General features: G+C 40.6%; 1 protein-coding gene across 3 annotated transcripts in view; it reads left to right on the forward strand.

The window, feature by feature from the left end:
• The window catches only part of cadps2 (Ca++-dependent secretion activator 2), a 218,154-nt gene that overhangs the window by 151,551 nt on the left and 41,451 nt on the right, over positions 1-25,152 (forward strand). For all 3 annotated transcript variants that reach the window (XM_035642193.2, XM_035642194.2, XM_035642195.2), the window contains 6 exons: positions 4,769-4,956; positions 9,576-9,677; positions 13,074-13,137; positions 15,784-15,907; positions 16,996-17,096; positions 24,613-24,769. In XM_035642193.2, the coding sequence (XP_035498086.2) occupies positions 4,769-4,956; positions 9,576-9,677; positions 13,074-13,137; positions 15,784-15,907; positions 16,996-17,096; positions 24,613-24,769 (736 nt within the window). The remainder of the gene's footprint in view (positions 1-4,768; positions 4,957-9,575; positions 9,678-13,073; positions 13,138-15,783; positions 15,908-16,995; positions 17,097-24,612; positions 24,770-25,152) is intronic.

Here is a 25,152-nt window from a genome sequence, read left to right on the forward strand (position 1 = left end):
CCTCAAAGAAAAAGTAAAAGCCGAACAGCAAAAACGATTTTACCTATATTAGTTTATTCCAGCCATGTGGCAATAATGCTGTGATCGTCTTTAAACATCTGAGAAAACAACTCATTACTCGGTTGCTGGACTGTTTTTGTCAATGAAGCTAAGGAGTGGAGTTGACCGATGCTAGATTTTTTACATCAATGGCACAGTTTCTAAAGTGACCTGAAACTAATTGTCAACAACCATGTCTTTTTGACTGTTAGACCATTATGACTTATTTGTGATAAGCTAGTAAGGTAGAAGGTAGAGCAGGTCCACTATTAGTGTGAAAAGAAGACACAGAAATAGCTTGTTTGATTTGCTATGGAAAGGTCGGTGGTTTGATTCCTGGCTCATCCTATCCACGCTTTTCCCCAGATGTTTCATTGGTCTTTGAATGTGTTTGACAGAGAAGCACATTGTGAATGTGTGTGTGAGTGGGTGAATGTGATTCATAGTGTAAAGCACTTTGTTGTAAAGACTAGAAAAGCGAGACCATTTCCATGTTACCTCGATGGATCCTAGAAGGTGAAGTTTATGTCTTTAGCTGTGACAAAAACTTTCAAACAAGGCAGTTTAATCATGTTTCACTATGTACTATATAGGTTACATTTTATTTTTTTAATATATATACTGTATATATATATATTGGGAGTGTAAGAAGAAAAAACTTCAGTATTTCAACAACAAACATTATTTCATTAACATTATAAATTTTAATCATGAACATGATTTTTCTAGGTTCAGAGCCAGAGATGGTGAAACCATGTTTCAGAACATTACAATGCATGTATTTCTTTTATTGATGTAATCCTTATTTTTGAATGCTTGTGACACCTGTCAGATAGTCATATACTGTATGTGCAAACTCAAAAGGTCAAGTATCAGAGATTACGGTGTTGGAACATGCGAGTAACTATGGCAACAATACTGGTGCTTCAGGCACTGTGAGCAGTTACCTGACTGGTGAGACTAACCTGACCAACATGTTTCACCTCTGGTTTTATTGAGGACTCCGTTTATAGCTCACTGTGCAGAGCTCAATGTAGAATTTGTCAAGAATTTGCACCAAATCTCAACACACATTATCTGAAGGCACTTCACATAGTAAGGTGGAGACCCCACAATATTACAGAGAAACATAAAATTTGTGGGAACTGCTGGGTTTCCATGGCGACCATGGAGAAAACAAACAGGAAGACATTTCTAGCAGAACCGGACTCAGTTGTGGGCGGGACATCTGCCGCGACAGGTTGGGGTGAGAGAGAAAATGGGGGAGAATGAGAGAGAGAGAGAGAGAAAAGCTATCTAACCTTTGTCAGACTGGTTCTTATAATGACAACAATAATACTGATACTTAAAGATGTAATGATGTTGGTAGTACTAATAATGCATTTAATGCTGATGATAAATAGCAGGGTAATAATAATAATAGTTGATAAATCTCAGATTTGGATCAGGCAGCTCTGGAGTCAGAGATGCCTGCAGAATGGAAGAGAGCCACCTGCAGGCTGTGGTGGCTGCTCTCAAAATAAAAACCAGCTGAAATTTTCTCATGTCATCAAGTGATTCACAGTTTGTCACCTATTTAGATACTTACATTTTCTTCTGAATAGCTTGAAAATAGAACGGTACTGTGCATGTCATGTAGACTCACATGGCAAACCCACAACTCTCTCACTGTGAGGGGTCACGAGAATTTTTTGGGACTCCAAAAAAAATGGTTTTGAGAGACAAAATAAAACAGTCTGAGGACCACAGCGTTAAGATACGAGGCATCCTCAGCTTCCTACTCCCAGCTCTGTGTCAGGTGTCTGCAGTCGCGATGAGCGGCAAGCAGAGGGGTTTACCCCTCTAAAACCCCACATGCTGCTCTCACTTGCACTGGGTTGTGTCATTCCTCGCAGGGAGGCGCTGGACACGCCGCTCGTGGAGCTAACGAGGCAGTTGGCTCGTTAGCCGCTAATTGAGCGGTCAGCGCCAAGACTGGAGTTCGCCATCTGTTTGTCACAGAGGAACATCTTGTCCATTCACGCCCGTCGGCAGGCCCCTCTCCCTCACTGTGGTGTGATATTAATAGCTTGGGCTCACAGACGGAGAGAAAAAGGATGAGGACAGAAACTGGAGAGAAACGACAAACACCCTGACTGGAAGGAAGCGGGGGGGGCTCTAAAAGGCCTGCAGAGGAGGAATCTGCCAGGTCCAGTTAACCCCGGCAGGCAGCATGTCAGCTTGAGTCTTTCTTTATAAAATCCTGACTTCAAGTCCTTAAATGATCTGTGAATCTGTTAAACCTCTCAGATTTATTATTGTTATTACTTATTGTTATTCTGAAGACACATTGAACCAGTCAACTTGTCACTGTCATTTTCTCATTAGTCAGATGATGAAATTATTGATGAAACTTGCGTCAAGGCACTTGTTATTGTGCCTTTGGATTCTGAGTGCTTATTTTTGTTTATTTATTAATTAATTAATGTGTTTATGAATAAACACCCCGCCAATATTCGCCTGTTATTCCTTCCACTTTCTCCGACTGGACGACTGGAATTCCGATGGGAAAGCCATACAAAACGGTTTCAGTTCATCTGAGACAGAAAGAAACTGCTCTGAGGGCAAACTGAAACTGTTTCTTTGCAGCTCCTCTTCTCTCCTGAGTCGCCTGTTGCCGGGCGGGGAGTGTGTGTGTGTGTGTGTGTGTGTGTGTGTGTGTGTGTGTGTGTGTGTGTGTGTGTGTGTGTGTGTGTGTGTGTGTGTGTGTGTGTGTGTGTGTGTGTGTGTGTGTGTGTGTGTGTGTGTGTGTGTGTGTGTGTGTGTGTGTGTGTGTGTGTGTGTGTGTTTGGCATCAGCTCGGTAGAGGTGCTAATTTGTTAATGTTCCTTCCGTGAGGAATCTTAATTAGCGATGTAAGTTTCATGCCTAATTTAGTGATTACGTGCAAGATGAATGAACTAATGAACATCTCAGGATGTTCCAGCCGTTCCACACCTCTGCTTTTTTATATTTTTACTCTCACAAAGAATTAATAGTTGAAGGGCTAACCTTTACACTTCTCTGTTTAATTGTGTTAAAGAAGTATTCAGGATTTTTATGGACTTGGTGGAGCCAAAGGGTGACAAATATTGGTTTTGTGTCTCTGTCTCCCATGGCAACAGGAAAACCGTGAAGAAGTCGCTTAGGTCATCTTTCGGCAGTAGCGGCTCGTGGGTAATTTTTACTGAGGAGGCAGGCTATGTAACATACCTGCAAGATACACACAGTCTAGCATTCATCTAAATGAATGAAGGCTTGATCTTTTATCTGACCTAAGGAAAATGGCTTGCATGTTCAAAGCAACTTGCACATAAATTATGTCTTATTTCTCATTAATTATTATCTCACTATGTCTAATAACTGGTATAGCTTTATATATCACATCGCTTACTTTGGTACAGAAGATCAGGGTTCGAATCCCAGTGTGGGCCCTTAGGCAAGGCCCTTAATGCTACCTGCCTCAGCGATTGTAAGTCCCTTTAAACAGAAAGCGTCAGCAAAATGAATGTGATGTAATGATAATAATTAAATGTATTACCTTCAATGTTTTGTTATGACAAGTTGTTTTTTGATCCGTTAGCTAGCACAAAGACTACTTGTCACTTTGAAATGATGCCCAGCCTGTTCCACTGCTGTTTGCTTCAAGCGGAGTGATTGTAATTTAAAATGGCTTTGACCTATGAAATGCTTAAGTGAGTTTGCTTCCTAATAATTAGCGAATGGTGTTGTATACATGAATTTGGAGGCTGCTGCCTTCTAAATTACATTTAGTTTTGGAGATGCTCTTCCATAACTTTTAAAATTTTAGCTGGTTTTGGACTGTTATCTCCAAACTGTATTAACACGTAGATATGGTAGTAACTCCTCCTGGCCCTCCATTGTTGGCGTCTCTCATATAACTACCTTTAACGTTATGTTAGCAGGCTAAACAACATATGTCACTAGCAGATACAGCAGAGCGTATCTGCTAGTGGCATATGTTGTTCGAAAAGCTAGAAAAGTCAGAGTTGGCTAGCCTCCATAATTTTTTTTGTAGTGTTAGAGATACAGAATTCTACCTGACAACAGCAATGAACTTAATTGTGATTGGGGTTTTTGTTTTTTTCACCAAGGGAGACAAAGCCGTTGGTGACTAGTTTGATCGTCAGCCACGAGAGGAGTCGAGACGAAACCCGGCAATAACCTGAACAGAATTGCACTATATTTATTATAAATAGAAATCAAGGGTTACCAGCACAATTAGGGAAGGCAAGAGGAAACATGCTCATACTCTCTAGTTCTTGTAAGAACCCTAGCTGGCTTATTGAAGCAAAAGCCGATTTGGTGATTTTGTTAGAAAAATGAGCATCACAAACCCTTGGAAACTAAAATTATGAAGATTCTGGCGCAAACACCATCCCTTCAGTCATCTGCTTTGGTGGTGAATTACTATATACTTTTGTCTTTTTACCCTATGAAGTTAACCTTTCTGTTTGCTTTTGAAAGACACTTTTAATTGAAATTGCTTAGTGTTAAATGTCAAACGAAAAGCAAATCTTTATGCTCACAGCCATGCCATAAAATTAAAGGATTCCTCTAAAATAAAAGATTGACACTTTGGCGTTGGTTCTGTCCATCTAGCACTGATGTTGTGGCTGTGATAACCATCAGGGGGATGTTCGCAGAACTCTGACAGGTCTTGTGTGTGTTTTGTTCTTTTTGTCTTCAGGGATGGTTCAGTCCCGGTCAGGTGTTCGTCCTGGATGAGTATTGCGCACGGTACGGTGTCCGAGGCTGCCACCGTCACCTCAGCTACCTGAAGGGTCTGATGGATTATTCCGAAAACAATGCACTGGTGGACCCCACGCTACTGCACTACAGCTACGCCTTCTGCGTGTCCCACGTCCACGGAAACAGGTACAACCGGCCATCAACTGCCCTGTTAACACAAGCTGTAAGAGTCACAGGCCGAGGTTGGCGGGCCAGTGAGGGATCTCAACTTTCTTCTGTGGTGTAGAGGAAAACTGCATATTTATATATTCAGGCGAACCAATTAATCCAACACAACTTTTTTTCAGCAATCCCACCTCTCTTTCCATCCTATCACATCAAAGTGCTGTTTTTTTTCATAACTTTATAATCCACTCCTCCAATGCATTTTCATTTGAATTTGACTTTATAAACCCTATTAAACCCAAACTGTTCATCTTCAGAATGAAAGACAGAAAGCAAGGAAAGACAGAGATGTTCTCTTATTTTAATCAATCACAAATAATGAAGTATATATGCAGTTACTTTGTTTCCTTAAACAACTGTAAAATAAAATGACAACAGTCCTGTGATGCCCAATTGCTGAATTTGCACCAACATTTTTTATCCTTCTGACTGAGTCATTAACTCTATCATCTGTGTGACTTACACATTCAGAGGATACCATCATCGCTGATGTCCATTGAAAATAAAGAACCATAAATCTGCGGTGGAATCATAGATCACAAGACACTATTGCCCAAGAATCCTCATGTCTTTAGGTTTTCTTTTCTACTAGCATCTAAGTAATCCAGCAGCATTCATTGTTCATTACGAACTGATAGTAATTAATTTGGCATACTTTGATGATGCAAGTAAGCAACATAGGCTAAAAAAGAAATCTGGCTTAAAGTTGTAATAAGGTGATGATGTGGACAGATGTTCGGTTATGGGACCTTTGCCATCATGGTTATATGAATACTCGCATAAGGCGAGGCAAGGATCATGGCCACTGACTGTTGGTTGAATCAGAAGAGGAATAGATATCTCTGTGCTGAAACTGATGATTCATCCACCCTGACCTCGAGCTATACAGCGGCTGTTGAACTTTGTCCTTAACATAAAACAAATGTCTATTTTTTTTTCCGGCATTTGCTCAAGTGACTGACATTTTCCTTGGGAGGACAGTATCTTTGAGTGCAGCTCAGTTGGGGAACCTTCAGGCCCCTATTTGTCAGCAGTAAACTCTCCAGATATGAGCAACACAAGTGTCTTTTAGCCACTTGTTGGCATCAGCGCCGCTCCAGCAGTTCAGTTCTCCACTTCACTCCCAGAAGCCCCTGCTTGACTCCCTGGCTGGTAATTACTGATGTCTGTGCTTTCTCTCTTTGTCGACTCATTTAGTCAATTAGAAAACATAATGATTAGCTTCTCCAGCTAATCACCAGATATAAATTGGGGGGATAACTGGAATTGGCTTTTTGTCAGTTGGAGCTGTAATTTAAATAATTGATGCCCATTCAGGGCTCCTGGAGCTGCCTGAGTGGGTGCGGATGGGAAATAGAGTTTTTTGGACGGCTGGCAGACTTGGAGGTGGAGAAAAAAAACGTAATTACAGAACTCGAGTTTTCCCCCGTGTGCTGCTCGACGAGACGAAACTGCAACAGGAGGCAGAGCGGACAAAGACAGTGATCAACTGATCAACAGGAGAGTGCTTGAGAAATACTTCAGGGCGATACATTCCGAGTGTATCAGACTGTGCTTTTAAGAAAACTTTACGTTCTACGCAGGGAAACATGTTGGACCTTTGTTGGAGATGTAAATATTTCTCTGATATGTGAAAACCTCCCACAAGAGATGTCAGCTCATCAAGGTGGAGAAATGTTTGGGTGTGTTTGAACTGAGATCAGGGTTAAAGGAGCATTAGCAGAGCAAGGAGGGATGGGCGCTCGCCTCCCTCTCACCTGTCACGTCAGATCGTCTCTCTGAGCCGACACGGGATGTGACAGCAGCTTTTACCTCCCCCAACCATTCACGCAATGGAACCCCCATCCCCACAGACGTGATGAAGGGGGAGGAGGAAGGTGACACACACGATCACCTTGCCACTCCGTCTCATCTCCTTTCCACACCTCTTAAGGTGAAGTGGCGTCCACACCCGGTCCCCTGCCACGCTGCTTCGGCGAGCACCACTCATGACGGCTCTCGTCAACTGATATCAGAACCAAACAGCCACAGGCTGAGACGGTACTCATCGTTTACACTTGAGCCACATCGAGTGTAAACACACTAACCTGATTCTACAATCCCCACCCCCCCCCAGTTCCCACCCCGGAGCTATGCCGACAGCAGCCGTGCCTCCAACATGCTCGCTTCATTTAGCGGCAACAATGTGTCTGAAGCCCGACAAGCTGTCGCATTGCTCCCCACTCCCCCATGTGAGCCCATGCATGAAAAAAAACCCTCTGACTGGATTTAATGGCACAGTGCGTAGAGCTACCAGAGCAAACAGCTCACTGTGCTGTAGCTCAGTGCGTTTAGCATCTGGCTTCCCGCCAACATGTTCCTCGTCCAATTATTCTAGTCCAGTCATAATTCCATTCAGGGGAAGTGTGGGGTATGACTGACATTTGCCAGAAAATTGAGTTCTGTATATCGTTATAAAGCTCTTGGTGAGCTCTTATTTTATCATTATTTCATTTTTACAGCTTCCAAAACACTGAAGTCATTCATCGAAAAGGAGTTACCACCTTTACACATAAAAAAGAGATATGCTGCTATTGTGTACATTTCATCTTTCAAAAGTTTTCATTGAAATGAAGCAAAAAGGCTTGGAATGGTGAGTTCATGTCCATCTTCTTTGTGGTGTGGAAAATGGACTTCAGACAACTCCTGTAGTGATTTAAAGTCTGATTCACATTCACGGCGGTCATTTTTAACCATTTAATTGAGCCGTTTAAAATGACAGGTGCCTGTTTTTTCCCAGCAGCTCTTGAACAACCCCACAGTAACCCAGAAGGCATTATGGGGGGGGGGGGGGGTAATGAATTGACAGATTTGAGGAACAACAGGGTTTAGAAGTTGTGCTAACAAGTGCTGTTGTGCGGGGAAAGCTGCCTCTCATTACCGAGTGAATCGAGTAGAGTGGAGCTGAAGAGAGGCGCCAGTGTTCTCACAGTACGTGACCACTTCCTGTTGTTTATGTTGTATTTTATTTTCATTTTATCTAATTTTGCTATTTCATTCTTTATCTTTCATTTAATTGTATTTTCAATTTCTTTTATTTTTCGATTTTTTTTTTATTCTAATTAATTTTACTAATTTATTTTTTTTTTCTTCAAATGTGTGATTTTTATTTATTTAATTATCATCAACATCATTCTAAATATTTTTAGTCTTCAATAGCACAACACAACAAATTGTTGCTGCATTTTAACAATTAAATGTCTACAGTTAAATGTTGCACTGTTGCCCATTTCCTGTTAAATAGATATTCATTTTTAAAGAGAGTCACTCATCTGTTTAAATAAAGTTATTGTTGTTGTCATCATAATTCACTGGATCGAAGATGGTTCCGTATCCTTGTCTCACCTGCTGCTTGTCCTTTCTCGTCACGTTTTTATTTTCAATTGAGGAATTTGCTGCGAGCTGCTCAGAGGAGATGTTGGTAGTCAAAGCGCAGCGGTCAGGGGCTGAACCAGCGAAAGCTTTTATAAGAACAACTCATTAACAGACAACCTCCTCGCTTCTTCCCTCCGGCTACTGCGAGTGCCGTTTGGAGAGGGTGCTTTTCTCTTTCAGCCGCTCAGAGAAAGCCCAGAAAGTCAAGGCTGATCGCTCTAGGTCCTGATTGCATTTTTTCCCCTTTTTTTGCCAGAGTGCCTATTCAGGCGAAGGCAAGAAGGGAATGAAAGCTTAACAAACATTAATGAAGCCCTCAGCTAACAGTTTTTTTTCTTTGTCGACTCAGCTCCTGCTGGCCGGATGAGTTGTGGAGGAGGAAGAGGAGTCTGAGCAGCTCTCCGTTTGATTGGTTGACTTTGAGGTCAGCGTGGAGAGTTTGGCTGCTCGATCACTTAGTTTGGTGAAAACAAGCCAGTCAAACTCAGTGAGAAAGAAATTAAAAGAAAAACAGCTTTTTTTCCTTGACACTCTTATCTGGAAAGCGAAGTGTCTTGGTGTTTGCGGTGACACAACATCAGTATTTAGGGTGCTGATGGTGTGTGCAGCTTGGTGCAGCTTGTTTGAATTGAAGACGACTCTTGGGCCCTTGTGGATTTAAAGTATGCGCTCTACTGAGTGCCATCCTAGTTATACATTTACACTATATCTGTTTTTCCTAGAGAGGGTCTTTTCTTCACTGACTTTAGAAGAGAAGTAACAGAAATGAAAAAAAGTTTGAAAAGAAAAAAGAATAACAATGGACATGCTTCAGCAATGAAGGCAATTGTCGATAGATGTTAACTGTAAGATATGCATGTATATACATTCACAAGTGAATTTCGGGTTTCAGAGGTTTGAGCTATTCAAGCAATTCATAAAGGTAGTGGAGTGGTGACATGACTGATGTTGTACTGTCAGAATGAATGTTTATTTATGACCAGCCCTTCATATTTTTGTATAGGCCATTGTATTAAAATGGCTCTAATTTGAGTATTAATGGTTTCATAACATGACATTGCCTTCATCATTTCGACATCCTAAAAAAACACAACTTTATACCTTCAGTCAATTTGGCCATTTGATGAAGATGAAATTCAGCTGACTGTGTCTCTCTGTCTCACCAGGCCGGATGGGATGGGTACGGTGGCCGTGGATGAGAAGGAGCAGTTTGAGGCCATCAGATGTCGCCTGATGCTTCTGCTGGAGAACCAGATCACACATTTTAGGTACAGTATGAACACTTTCTTGTCAGCATCACTAAACAAAAGCCATTTCGTTCTGCGGGGGAATTGACTAGCAGACTTCTAAAAGTTCACCCTTACAACCTATCAGATTTTACGATCTGTCTTATTCGCAATACATTCATTCATTCATTCATTCATCGTCTACCGCTTTATCCATTTAAGGGTCGCGGGGGGTATTCGCAATACAGCACAAGTGAATTCATTTTATTTTGTGTTACTCACAACATACTAAAAACAAAACAAAAAACAACTGCAACATCCCTGTCTCTTCTTCTACAGTGTGTATCCTGACATGTAATCACCTTATCTATGTGTCGAAACATTTCCTGCCATGTTCTGAGCTTCACTATTGACTGCAGCTACACAGTGATTCTCCAAGAAGCAAAAATACAAAATTATCAATGTTCTCAATCATGACAGTTTGACTTAAGCCATGTAAAAAGAATTATTATTGTCACGCTTTTCTTCCATTATTAATGACTGAAAACAGAGAATTGAAGTGTTCACCTAACTCAGTTGATGCAGACACAACACATTTCCTCGATGGGGAAGAGTAGAGGACCTGGGTGATGTTGAGATCATGTAAACAGGAATAATAGGAGAACTGTTTGCAAAAGAATCATTGCATTATGAAATTATTCTTTTGGGGGGGGTTGTTTTAAATTAAGAAAATCACATTATAATTCGAAACTGGAGGAGTGATGTTTGTTTCCTAATGGAGAGAGCACCATGAGGAGGAGAGAGTGTTGGGTGTTTGTTGAAGCATTGTTGTGTTCATATCTAACCTCTACAACACATCAACTTGATTTTTTCTAAATGCTTGTCTGTGTTGTAAAGTTATTTGTAGAAAACTGTCGAAGACATGTAAAACCACCGCTACGCTCCTTTAACTCCATCATAAAGAACCAAGGCAGTCTGGGTATTTTTTAGGCCCATCAGAGGCACATAATAGGTGCAGGACATGACGGCGGCTGATTAGACCTCCCTGCATCTGCGTGCTGCTATTCAGCGCCGCTGCCGTCACTGGCGTGTGAACACATTGTGAGCGTGGTGTGAAAGCAACAGCCCCGACAGACCTTGAGCAACACTTGTCTGAATAGACCTGTGCCATTAACTGTCCCAAAGCCCGGCTCTTGAAACCCCACTCTTGCCTGAGAGGGGCCCTCCATGTGGCCCGGGGGGGCGGGCGGTCAGGGCCACGAGAGTGGGGGAGTGTGTGTGGGGGTGATCAGCGGGAGTCATTACTAACTCGCCTCAACAAGATACTAATGCTTGTAAACAATGGCTGAGACAATGCTGGGATTATGCTAATGTCCCCCAGACAAGAGCAGGATTTCCAGAGTTTGGTTTGGATTAAAGCTGAACTCAGGCACTATAGATTCATGGAGGCTAATAAATTTTAACTGCAGTAGTGGAATCTGTTAAAGGACATTTTAACGTTGGTATTTAATAAATTTCCCTTCCTGATTCCATTTTAATCCCATCCCCGGCTGTGAAGTTGATCATGAAACACGGACAACTAATTTGAATTGAAAAACCATGTCACCTAATTAAGTTGATATTCTGCACATATTATGTTTTATTAATTGAAAGCTCATCTATAGTCCTCCAATATCTGCTTGTAGCAACTAAAAAGGTTCTTTTGTTGCCTCAGTCCAACCACATGCATGTTGGTGAACAAGTCTCTGCTCAGTGTTCTTTTTTTGTCAGTTCTTATTCTTTTACTTTGTTTTCACGCACTTGCCACGTTGTCCATCGGATAACTGACTACCTAACATCCGTGATATCTCCCGAACGCCGTCATTCTCTTGGATTCAGGGATGAACTACTTGGATTTTGGTGATCAAAGGTCAAGGTCGGTTTGACCTCACAACACACATTTTGGCCTCCGGAATTTTTAGTTCAAAGTTCAAACTTTTCAGGCCATTTTCAACACAGTACTCAGAAGAGTAGATTGTGACTTTGTTTTGTGCAGTTTGACTGGGTGACATACAACCACAAGGCGGTAATTCCATTTTTCTATGTCTGAATGTGCTGCACCAAGGCACGTCTCACTGTCCGTTTGACCAAGTGGCAGTTTGCCAAGCCAACAATCACGTATCTCGGCAGAGTGTTCAGGCAATGTGAGATGTGTCTCTGTCGGTGAGAAGGTGCGGGTAGTAAGGGAGTATCCTCTTCCCACCACCAACTTGATGTGGTTTCCTGGCCCTGCTGGTTTCTGCTGCCATTAACTGACCTTTGGCTACATTAGTTTGCTTGGCCCCTTGTTCTGGCTGCACCACGTCTGCATGATCCTTTCAAGCTCCAGGAGGCTGCCAGCAGTGTGCCAGCTGACATGGTTATGTTGCAGATAGACCTATCTGCTACTTGTGAATCTTATCGGCTCAGTTATTCAGCGATTGAGAAGGAACACTGCATGTGACACTGCAGTATTTTGAAGCTGACATCGGCACAATTAGTAGGCCAGTGGTGGTTTATACAAACTACAACTTTCTCAAACTCGCACTGTCCTAACCAGAGATGGATGGGCTGATCTCTGTCGTTACAAACCTACACCTTGGAGATAAGACATACTATGGGTAAAGATAATATTGTGGCAGATCCTCTCCAGTCAATCTGTTGTTGTGTGCCTGCGTTTCAAGTAGCTTGGGGGGGTTTGTTCCAACTGGTCACATGAGGGCCCAGTGTTCTCAGTCTTTAAAGCTCCATGTGCTGCTGGCTCGCTCTCTCTCTCTCTCTCTCTCTCTGAACAGCTGCTTGGTAATGTTAAGTTCGTTTTCTTTTACTTTTGATTACTTTGTTTTGCATGCATTAACACCTGCACACACATCTTCCACTCTCATGCACGTTATACTCATTGAACTAACTTTTAGTTTTAATTAAGTTCAGTTTCAGGTTAACATTACATATTTTATTTTCATTTCAGTTAACATCATGAAAGAATGAATATGACTTTCTAAGGGATGTACTTTATGCTAAATATGAATAGATCCTTCAAAGTGGAATTTTTAAAACCCCCCTGTTTTAAAATTTCTCATATAATTGTGAAGGAGCAGAACACCTTTCTGTAGGTTTTTGTCGGATAAATGGCTGAACTGTGTGACCGTGTGTCTTTGTTTATTAAGTACTGTTCACTTGTCAATTAGCAATGTGAAACCTCTGTGAACCGCCACTGTCTGCCCTCAGATGGAGCTGGAGGTGAGAAAAGCTTCCTTCATCAGTGTAATTAGAGAAAAGGGAGGCAGCCATCTGCTGAGGCTAACCGATGTTTCTGTGATGCCCCTTCCATCCGCTATTCTTCTTTTTCTTCTTTTTTTCCACTTTTTGTCCTTGAGATTGTTTCTTAATGTGATGCCCGCCCACGTTTTGCATCTGCAGGTATTGCTTTCCCTTTGGACGACCAGATGGGGCCCTAAAGGCAACACTCTCTCTGCAGGAACGGGTAAAAAAACAGTTTAAATACTTCTGCTTTTCTGCTGTTTGTGCAAACTCCTTTACCTACTCCATTGCTCAGTCGCATATGTGTACACAGCAGAAAGCTTCACAGGCTGTATTTTGATCACTCCTTGCAATAATGCTGAAAGTGACTAATATTGTTCTAACATGAAAGTAGGACCGATTTTTGGAAGTTGCTACAGTTACGTTCAACAAGGAAAATGAGATTTTATGATGACGTGCTGTAATTCTCTGACAGTTGAGGTTTGTATTCAACAATGATAATAAAAGCAAATTTTTTTCCCCCGTGACATGGATCCACTCCAAAATTGTGTGTGCATAGCTGCACCCATCCACCAAATGTTGTGCAGATAAAAAATAAATTAGTTATCAAGATATTGACAAAAAGCGGCAAAATCTCACAATGTTAACAGAACAAAAAAAAACATCCTGGATCCGTCCTTTGATCCGGATGTGCTTCGAAATTTAATGGATTCTATCTTTGCCATAACTACACTCTTGTGTTAAATTCCCCCCCCCAAAAAATTATAAATAGCTTTAATCTTTATGGTATTTCAAATAATGAACATGCATTATGCTGTTACACTGGTATGGACTGAATGAGAGATGTAAACACAGTTTGAGCTTGTAGACTCACCGGCCCGATGACAATATTGTGTAATATTGCACATGGGGTCTGTAGGCAGATCTGCATTGAATACAAGGAGCTTATCTTCTCTGTTCTTCCTTTTACTACAGCGCCTGTGAAAGGAGAACTCCACCAATTTTACTTTAGAAATCAAGGGCTCTTTCTAGGTGAGGGGAGAAGAATGTTTGGAACAAAAAAAAAGTAAAGCTCTGTCTCTGCTGCAATTTTGAACTGTTTTAAAACTGTCCATATCACATGAATACATTTCTGCCAGTGGTGACTTAAAATAAACCAATTAACTAGAATGTGACACTGGAGTGTCCAGTTATTCAAACTGCAAGGATTGTCAAGCGGGCCCGTATGTGTCGCAAATCGGGATGTGTTGCGGACTTCATATCTGGTGTCCACGTACATAATGCGTTGAGTGCACCATGTAAATTGGATGATGTTTGTCACATAAGTCATACTTTCTGTTGTCATTAGGTGGCACTATGACCATGACTCGCTATTGACATGTAAATGTGTTGAGGCTGGGCCTGTTATCATTCCTGAGTAAGTTAGTGAAGATATGAGCATGTGGAGTGGAGTTATGGCATTCTGATGTTTCATGGCAGCACATTTAAATTCGCCACCATACCACGGGTAGAGCGATAGATGAAACGTCACAGTTTTATCTACATCACATCAACCATGTGTTGAGGCTTTTCTGTTCAAGTTTGAGGTGGATCTGCTTAACCTATAAGGCAGAGGATGTGAAAGTATAAAACATGTCACTTCCTGTACCCAGCAGGTGGCGTTATGACATCCGGTTGATAATGACATGAAGATGTGTTGAGGGCGGGACTGTTATCATGCGTGGGAAGTTTGGGTCAAACCTTTGATTACAAGCAACTTCCTGTTTCATGGCGAAAGATCAAAATTCGCCAGGCCGTCACGGCAAGGGCCTCTGGTGAAAAGTCAGGATTTTGATAAATCTTCATATCATAGGTGTTTAGGTGACACACCAAATTTGAAGTAGGTCATGTGAAATCTGTAGGAGGAGTTTGTTAAAACATAATGTGTAGATTGCAAAAAAACGGTTGAAAAATAATTTTCAAATAAAAATGGGAGACTTCCTGTTGAGATTATGATAGGCCTCCATTTTACTTTTTTGTGTGTTTGGACAGGACAAGTGTGTCTTCCAAATTTCATCTATGAAGGTGAAATCTGAATGATCGACTGAATTTTGGAAAATTTGTAGGTGGCACTATCGAGCCATTTTGCCATGCAAAAGATTAATTTCACGACTCAGACACCATTTTTGCAGGTGAGCAAATTTTGGGGACTTTAGGCAGTGAACAATGTGAGACCTGCAGAGAATAATAATAAACGGAGCAAATACAAGAGGGCCTTCACCAGCCTCCAGCTGGTGGGCCTAATAAATGTTTGAATGAGTACAACCATGATCCATGTTAATGCAGCTTGTTTTACCTTTGGGAGTGGCATGGCTCAGGTGGTAGAATGGTCAATTGAACTCTTGATGCCGCTTCATCTGTGTGTATATGTGTGTGTTTATGGGTAAGTGTCACTGTAAAGCGCTTTGAGTGGTTGACAGAGTTGAAAAGTGCCTTATAAGTGCATCCCATTTACATAAGTCTGAGGGGAGGGAAGATTTTTAAGACGATGAAAGAAATCAAACTTACATTTGACTTTGAGGAAATAGCGCACTCACTTTTTCATCCTGCACACAGTTCATCAAGAAGTGATCTGTAGTTTTTGCAGAAACGTCTTTTAATTCGTGAAGACCACCTCCTGCGACTCTCAACAGGTTCGGACACCTCAGGTACTTCTAAATATCAGCAGAGATGGGAGTGGTTTCTGAAGATATGAACGTCTATGGAAAGCTTTTTCTGTGAGGCCTAAGAGTGAGAATAAGAGTGAGAATTTCTGGTCGGGTTGGAGTGATTTCCTTGGCCTGAAACCCAAAACATTGATGAACTGTGGTCATCGCTTGTGTCGTTTCAGGTTTTGATGAAGGACATCGCCACGCCTGTCCCTCCGGAGGACATGAAGAAACTCATGCAGAGGTGCCTGGAAAAAGCAGCTCGTATCAACTACAGTCAACTGATGGAATACGCTCAGATCAAGGGTAACAAATAAAGCTTTACTATTAACAAAACTAGAATGGCAGTCAGTAGAGCGCATACCTCTACCAAGGACCAACTGTCTGCTTAAATTCAATCAAGCCACACTGAGTTGCACACATACGTACATAGTCCTCTAAATGTGCCTGATTTTTTTTTCATCAAGATCCATGAATTAATCCCTGGGTGTTAGGGTTAGGGGTTAGGTTTAGGCTTAGTGTTAGGGGGTCAGAGTCAGGAAAGAAATACTAAAGAAAGAAAGAGAGTGATGTAAAAAAAATTCTGGATCTGCCCCATTGTCTACATCCACAGCCAAATTGAATGGGTTCTTTCCTGGCCCATGTCCCATCCTTCCTCCAAGTTTCCTTCAGTAGTTATCCTGCTGACAGACAAACAAACTGGGGATAGAATATAACCTCCTCTGTGGAGGTACAGTGATAAATTGTCAAGTATCTGAGGATCCGAGTTTGAGAAGACATCTTTCCATTCACCTGTTTTTGTGCACATGATCAGTTTGCACATATTAAACTTAACCGCTGAAGTGGAACGTTGTCATAGTAATGAACAGAAGGTGTAACAGAGATTTCTAGAATACAGTATTTAAAACACACTTTCATGTTGTGGTGTCTGTCTTTTTCTTTGCTGTGGACATCACATTCACATCCGCATGGTACTGTCTGTTACAGGCCGACTGTTTTTACACTGTTAAATGTCCCACATAGTATGTATCGCTGTTATCACAGTCCTTCAAAGGATCTGTATCAAGATTAAGTTAAAGTATATGTTTATAGTCATTGCTATTGGATTTGTTACACTCCCAAATTTCAATACCAGAATCAAGCTTTACATTCCAGTATTGATCAGACAATGTTCCACTTGGAAGACCAAAAATAAAAGAAGAAAAACAGTTCAGAGGTTTGGGGCTTATCATCAGTATCATATAGCACAGACTGATTGGGTTTGACCCAGGAACCAATTTATAATAGGATCACCAGAGGTTTCTGGGCAATGTAGACACGTCTGAATGTTTGCGTCTGAAGCTCAGTGTTTTTATTTCCATCCTGCACGTTTCCTGCCGCCTTCCAACCTCCAGTGGATGCTGAGGCAGCTCCAGAGAAAAGATTGGAGGACATGATGAGACTGGGGGAGCTCTGCATCGAAGTCCTGCAGCAGAACGACGAGCATCACTCCGAGGTAATTCATTCATACTCTGTCCTTACAGTTTGTTTCAGGACCTGACGCTCAGCTCTCTGCTCCAGTCTGTGGAGTCACAGTCCTGCCTAAGTGTGGTTTCGAGGTACTTGAGGTGTTTTAGACACAAACCGACAGAAAGTCATACTAAGAAAGTGCCACAGATGTAAGTATTTAACAGTATTTTTATTACCAGTGTCCTTGGGTTAGGAGTTGAAATATTCAAAATGAACTAATCGAAAATTAAAGTAGAGAAAGTCAATACTTGTGTCATTCATGACAAAACTTATGTGACATGAACTCAGTGTTGATGTGAGAAGCTGACTTGCTGAAGAAAACAAGTCGCCTCCGCCTTGTAAATATCTTCTTTAGTTTTATTTTTCTTTGACAGACACCACGAGTCACCTGATCCTTTCAATAACATTCTTGATCACTTTTCTTCAGCACTGTCCATTTGCTTTTGCCTCTGTTGGCAGCGATCATGCTAAAGTGGCAGATGACACGCAAGTGGCGGCGCCGTATTAACGTTGCGGTGGATGCTCCATGAAAACAACGCCCACGGCCCATATGCACGCAGCGTCTACACGCCACAGTGTAAAACTGATCAATCATAGGTGTTGAGACGTGGCGGTTTGAACGGCCCTAAGTGGCAGTGTGGCGATCAGGCATCTGTTTCAATGCTATTAATAACACGCTGTATTCTGCTGCTGCTATGGCGACCGGTGGATCTCTGCTCCGAACTTCAGATGTCATGTTAACTACAAATTAGAGGCTTTTTTTTGTCAGAGCACCGGAGCAAGCTGTCACAGCATAAATTTAGATATTAATCATAATTGTTTACCCGCTTACTGTCAGCAACAGCCCCCCGTCTCTGGTTGTTCTTGTTTATTTTTTGTCAGTGAGTCATTGTGAAAATGTCAAAGTGACGAGCTGATGTTTTCTTCTTTTTTTTTCTCTGCCTATTTTCATTTAAAAAATACTACCAGACGTTTTTCAAGCCAAATACAAATACTCAGACTTGGAGTGATCTTTCACGTCTGATGTAGTTGGAATTGATTAAATTTGTTAAAAGTTTTTCTGTTTTCGCAGAATGTCAAAATAAGTAAGTTGCATATTGGATGACTGCCTCCAAACTAGTTATGATTTTACATGCTGGTAGAAAAAAAACATCTTGAAGAATATATATTCTCATGTAAGCGTTTGGAAGAATCAGCTGTCAATCAAACTTAATTTCCATGGCACTTTTTAACAAATCCACAAAGTGCTTTACAAAAGGTTTAAACACACAGAAATGAAACGTTTAAGAAATTAGATTTAAAAGCAGTGACAGATCTAGCAGATCTAGTCTCAGTAAGTACAGTAAGTCATTCAGTTTGGGAGCCAAGACTAGAAAAGCACAGCAGGCATAACAGAAATCTAGACAGGGCAAGGAAGGCTTGGGCAACCTTGTGTAGATCCTCCAAAGATAATACATTTTTATTATTATTATTATTATTATTAATTAACTTAAATGAAAGAAACAGGCTGAACAGCCATCTTCTCTTCGTTGTCAAAGAAATTAACCTGAGTGCAGTAGTTAGGGAAGTTAACCACTGCAAACACCCAAAATCCCATAAAATATTTTATTATATTATATTTATATATTATATTTATCTGACTGTCCTTTCTTTTGTCTTTTCCTTTTTCCACCTTGGGAAGGGAAGAGAGGTAAGTTTGCTGTGTCTTGTTTGTGCTTTTGTTGTCGCACTGCTAGTTTGTCTGAACCTGAGATCCTGACATTCTGGATCACTGTGACCACATGGCTGTCACTGGCCGTCGTCATGTGTGAATCAATGTTTTTCATGGTAAATGGATTCTCCTTCTTCTTGGAAAGGTCACATGCAGTGGAGTTGAAGATCATGTGATTTGAGCAGACGCTTTTGTCCAAAGCGACTTACAATGACTGCATTCAACTATGAACATATTACGCAAAAAGTGCAGGAATCAAGAGAGTACATACACATTTATCAGATAGGCAAAAACAGCTTCAAGTGCTCATTTTATTTAATTTTAGTTTTTATGTTAGAGATAAACTCATTTTTCCACCTAAAAATGAGTGTGATTGCAATTATTGTAATTGTCCTCATGTATTTAATAAAAACTAAAGACTTTAGTTTTAATATTACCTGAGGTCATTACAGCTGCAACATCATGGTGAGAATCAGATGCTTGTAGCCATGTTGATGTGTTGTTTGGTGGTTTGGATGATTGTTGTTGGGCACTATACACTGTGAGGATGGAGGTCTGCTTGTTGATGAAGCCCTCATGTTTTACTGCTTGCATTTTAATTCACAGATGTGGCACCCTTCTCCATTCACACCACTGAACTATAAACCCATGTTGGCATGAAAAAAAACTTGAAGAAAACCTGCAACTGAAAAGTTGATCCATTGTGGTGTTGGTATTTTGTAAAGGCAGTCGCCTGGTGTTGGACTGAATAACTATAAATTCTGATCTTGAAACGTCATTTTTGACACGCGTAAAGCTAGTTTAGCAAAATTAACTGAAGGTTCAGGACATCTTCATTTTCTAAACTGGTAGTGGATGCCACCTTGAAAAGGAAAGAAGTGAAAGCTCAGATAAAAGTTAATTAATTTGTGAAAAGCCTCTGTTACTGTTAACATATTATTTTTGTGCTGAAACGACAGCAGCATCAGTGGGATGATTAAAACCCTTCTTCATTTCACCACAGATGTGCAGAATGATTTTATATTTACGTGCAGTATTGCACCATGTGGAACAACATTATGTTCTGGTGAAAGTTTGACAGCAATAGATCCTGTGAAGATGAAATTGAAACAATAAAATGAAAACAGGATGTTTGTACATTTAATATCGTGCTGTTTATGGCTTTGTAGATGTGATATTAAGCACAAAAAAGAACTAGTGATAAAAAGGTAGGCCTTGATGAGACTACACATTAACACAATGCTTCCAGTCTTAGTATAGTTAGTTTTGAGTGTAAATTGCCCCTCTCCTCTTATGAGGTTCAGGTTGATCTATAATTATTTTTCTGCTCGCTGTGAGAGCACAAGTTCCCTGTAGCAGTAGATATCAACCACAAAAACAAGAAACATTATGTACGAGTAGAAATACGGGGGGTGTACAGTATATGTGGCTCAAGGGCCTTGAGTTCATGTGCAGATAAATCTTTATGTTGCCATGTTTCCTTTAAGTTCTGTTTATAAATTACTAAATTGTTTTCCCAATTACATTGTGGTGACAAATATACTTGCTACCTATCTTAACACATTGAAAAAGCACAGCCGCTTGGAGGTTGTTGGGGTTTAGGCTGTATGGTGTAGGTCCATAACTCCAGTGACCTGGGTTCCTATCCTGAGTCCCGTCTGTGATTTATACAACAAGAGCACAATAGTTACTGTTATGGAAAGAGGTCAGTTTTAGTTAAAAATGTAAATAAACACATTGGTCAAGACAGTCAAGACCTTGACAAAACGCATGACCTTAAGTTCTGTGAAAATCTTAGCATAACCATAACTCAAGTCGAGTCAAGTCAATTTTATTTCTATAGCGCATTTACAGACAGCTAAGCCGCACCACAGTGCTTCACAAGAAAGTGCTAAAGTGCAATAAACAAAGAATAATACAATAGGTAAATTAAAGCAAAAAAAGAAAATTTAGAAGGTAACTAGGGAACACTAAGCACTGGCACTTAAAAAAAAGGAGACACTAATTGAAGGCTAGATAAAACAGTTTAACAATGCTACAGTCACTATGAATGGAGGTAGTATTTCAAAATTGAATATTTTGTCGGGAAAACAGGACATATCTCACCAGTGCACATTTTATTTAATATTTTAACATCAACAATTTTTCCTTATATTTTATAACTGCATATCATTTTGTGGAAATTCCAGTCGGCATAATATCATATTACATTATGCATTTGCTATTGTAATTTTGTTGTATATATGTATAATTTATACATTTATATACAACTAATTGTACATAACAGTGACATAGCTCAATGAAGGGTAAAATGAGAGAACATTAGTTTAAGTATATCATTGTGTCCTGCAGCTAATTGTTTAAAATGCCAGGTCCATAAAGATTTTTACTGGAACTCGACCGGTCTGCACTGAGTCCCGACCTCAACCTCATCACAACGCCTCTGTCTTCCCACCCATTGTCTTCTCTGCTCAACAACATTCACCTTCATGACACACTCTCTCAACAAAATGGAACATTTTCAGTCATGACATTTCCTCACATATTTTGACGAGTTGTTTGCTAAAGGGTTGATACGGAGGAACAGATGTCCTTGGTGCTACAATAAGTACATTACACCCTTCTTTTTCTCTTAAAAGAAAGGAATATTTTGGTTGTTGGGGACCTGGAGATTATCTTTTTAATAAATCATGTCTTTCATTTTTCTTCCCTTCACTATATGTGTACCTTCATCTGTCCTTAATACTGTCTTCCCCACTCATCTTCTCCTTAGTTCTGTGTTTTCCGCTCTTCATCTCATTTCTTTTCATTGTGCTTTCTACTCTTTTATATTTGTTTTTACTCTCTGTCATTTATCATTGATTCCTGACATCCAATATTTTGTGTCAATGTTTTTCCAATTTTCCCTTGTTCCTCTTATTTCTTACAATTTCCTTCTTTCTTCCCTTCTTTCTTTGCTTCTAACTTCTATGCTTCACATCTCACCTCTTCACGCCCTTCCGGTCGATACCCACCTCTTATCTTCTCATTTAGCTTTTTTTTACTTCTTATTATTTTTAGCTCTCTTTCCTCTTTATTCTCCTTTCCTTTATTATCCCCAACATTATCCCTATGTTTTGTATCTTTCTTCAATTCTATCTTTCCTCACTCCCTCACTAATTGCTTATTATCGATTTCATTTCTTCCTGTCTTTTGTTACTTTTTTCATATTTCCTCATATTGATATAACATTTCTCCTCTCCATTTTCTCCCATTTTTTTCCTGCACTTTTAACTTCCCATAATTCTTACACTGACATGCATTTTCTTTGTTCTTTTTTCATTCCCTGTGTCTTTGCTTCTTCACATCTTTCCTCTGTTCATCCATTTATTTTCTATATCCATTCCTTTTTAAATCTCTCCTTCCATTCTCGTCGTCACATCTTCTGTTTCTTGTTATATCTCTCTTCCTTACAACCTCTGCTGCTGTTTTTGTCTCTTCTTCTCCTTAGGCGACAGAGTTGTCAGTTATAAAGTATTGTCAGGCTGGTTTACTGCTGTTTGTTGCCATTGACAGGAAACTGAAAAAGGCGTGTTGGAAAGCTCTGATGAGTTGTCCTGTAAGGCCACAAGTACAAATCTTTCTTTTCCCCTCTTATATCTCCGTCATACACAACACCCAACTCAGTGCACCAGCGGCTGATTCAAGGCTGGTTGCACTTTTCACTCAGAGGTCCTTAAGCTGTCAATAGCAGTGGTCACCTGAGCAGGCCGACCTCTGTCCACTGAAGAGCCGCAGAGCCTGGATGCTCTTTAGACGAAGATACAGTATCTGCATTAGTGAATCAGCAGCTATTTTCACAAAAGTACCTCTGGGCTTTTCCCCCCTTTCTATTTCAGTTTGAAATAGTTTGCAGATACTTTGTATTGGCCTCTTTCTGCAGCTTTCAGAATCCAATCAGGATGTTATGGTCATCGACGCCATAAGACTTTACACAGCAATTGAATGACAAATGGTGCCTTAAACAAAGAGTTCACCGCCCCTGGACCTTTTCGTTATTTACAGATTTCAATCAAAGTAGATATAATGTGGCCTTTTCTGACACTGATCAACAGGAGAAAACCTTTTTTTTTTGAAGGTTAAAAACGGAACTCTACAAATGTACCTGTTAATCAAAAATCTGATATACATGTTTGCTTAAGTATTTGTCCCCATTAATAGTACTGCTCTGAGACACTAACATTCTATCCAGCTTGCTGATAGTCACTATAGGCTCAACTCATGTTGGCTAGTGCCAATACATTAGCATCTACAACACATAGTTAAATCCCTGCAGTGAATCATTCTGTCTAGGGAGTATGTTGGGTACTTGGCCGAACAATTTTCAAGTGTTCCATAAACGCAGCACGTTGGTTGTCCCCTCCCATCAATGCTAGTCTTCAAGGATAGCCAACGCTTGCACTGTTTAATAGGGAAGGTGCAAGTGTGCTTGAAATTCTATGTGCTGTCAATGGGTTTGAATTGACTGTAGTATAAATACACATGTATCTGGTAGGTCAAAATTTTTGTGAGTTACCATTGAGTCAAAAACACATTTGTGTAAAAAAAAAAAAAGCCTCCACAATGAAGACAGAGGAACAGTAGAAGCAACTCCATGAAAAGCTGATCGGAACGCACAAGTCAGGGAACATTTTCCAGTTACTGAATATCTCTTTGTTTACAGATGACTGATGATTAATGATTGATGATAAGAAATGTAAAGAACAGTTATAAACCTATTAGCAGGCCATCCTTCAGGGTGGTGAGATATAAACCCAAAGCTTCAGGCTTCACATTGTAACTTTAGAAACATGTGAGACCAACAAATTAAACATCAAATATGCTTTTTGCCCACGCACTCTCGAATGACATACAGCTCTGGGGAGGCGGTTCGATCCCCGCTTCCCCTATTTCGCATGCCGAGGTGTCCTTGGGCAAGACACTTAACCCTAAATTGCCTCTGAAGGTTCTTCCAGCAGTGTATGAACATGACAAAAAAAGTGTGGTAAATAGAAGCGCTGTATGAATGTGTGTGTGAAATGGTAAATGTGACTGGTGCTGCAACTTTGAGTGGTCGATAAGACTTTAAAAACACTATATATAAACAGTCCATTTACCATTTACCATATGAAATGGAATAATTGATGGAGTGGATGCTGATTCAGGCAGACAGAAACTGTGGATGTCTTAAGCAGAAGTAGTTATTATAAGAGCTCAATAATGAGGAGACTTCTGGTTCGCTACACAGATCAACAGGTTCACAGTATGGCGTCCCAAGATAGTCTGCCTATCTCCAATCTCTGTAGTTGTATTTAGCTTAGAGTAATGTCGTCATCTCTCCCTGACTATGACACTTCAAGAGAGACTTCAACTGCTCACTGATTGTTTTGGCTTGCCAAAGATAAGATTATCTCCTAAACACTGAAAAAACAAGCCTGTTCCATGGTGTGACGACGCTACAGTTATGGTTTGGTTAGGTTTAGGGGTCAGAGGCCTCCCTATGTGGACAAAAACTGTTTGATCAAAATGCCTCACTTGCTCATTTGCTAGGGACAAGAGTCATAATCTCACAGCCACTAGAGGACTTTTCAGCAAAGTTTTTAAGGCATTTGCTGAAATAACTGTTGCTCTTGTTTGGTCTTCTTTGCATGTAAACAGACATGTTCAGGCTTTTGAATCCTTTTCAGAGAAGCAAAATTAAAACAAGCTTAAAAAGAGCTTAATTTCTTGCACCTCTTAATTTCTTGCACCTCTCTCTTTTTCTCTCTCTCAGGCTTTCTCGTGGTGGCCGGAGCTGATGGCTGAACACGCTGAAACATTTCTGTCGTTGTACAGAGCCGACATGGACGGCGCTCTTCAGGTGCAGCCTGTCGACTCCTGGGACAGCTTCCCGTTATTCCAGCTCCTTAACAACTTCCTGCGAACTGACCGTAAGTCGGACCGTCCCTGTCCACGTTAGCTGGTTTTGACAGCTGCTTTCATGCTAAAGTGTATTAGAAAGTAAAATTATATTTTTCTAACTATGTTTTTCTCTTCAATATTTTGTCCAGTCTGACTATAGTTCGGCTAACTTTGCACTCGCCATCCTGTGTACAGTTGTCACTTCAGTGCACAGTAGTGTTTACAATATAGAGTATATATAGTATAATTAGTGTACAATAGTTTATACGTCTTGGAAAGATCTTTGCACTATCACAAAGTTCACAGTGTACATAGCAGTTCCACACAACTCACACACATTTCACACGAAGTACAATCACACAGCAACCTGCTCGTCACAAGCCCACTTCTCTCACCTTTGTTCACCACTGCC

Source organism: Scophthalmus maximus, chromosome 7 (assembly GCF_022379125.1).
Source record: "Scophthalmus maximus strain ysfricsl-2021 chromosome 7, ASM2237912v1, whole genome shotgun sequence".
In the NCBI taxonomy this organism is placed as follows: domain Eukaryota; kingdom Metazoa; phylum Chordata; class Actinopteri; order Pleuronectiformes; family Scophthalmidae; genus Scophthalmus; species Scophthalmus maximus.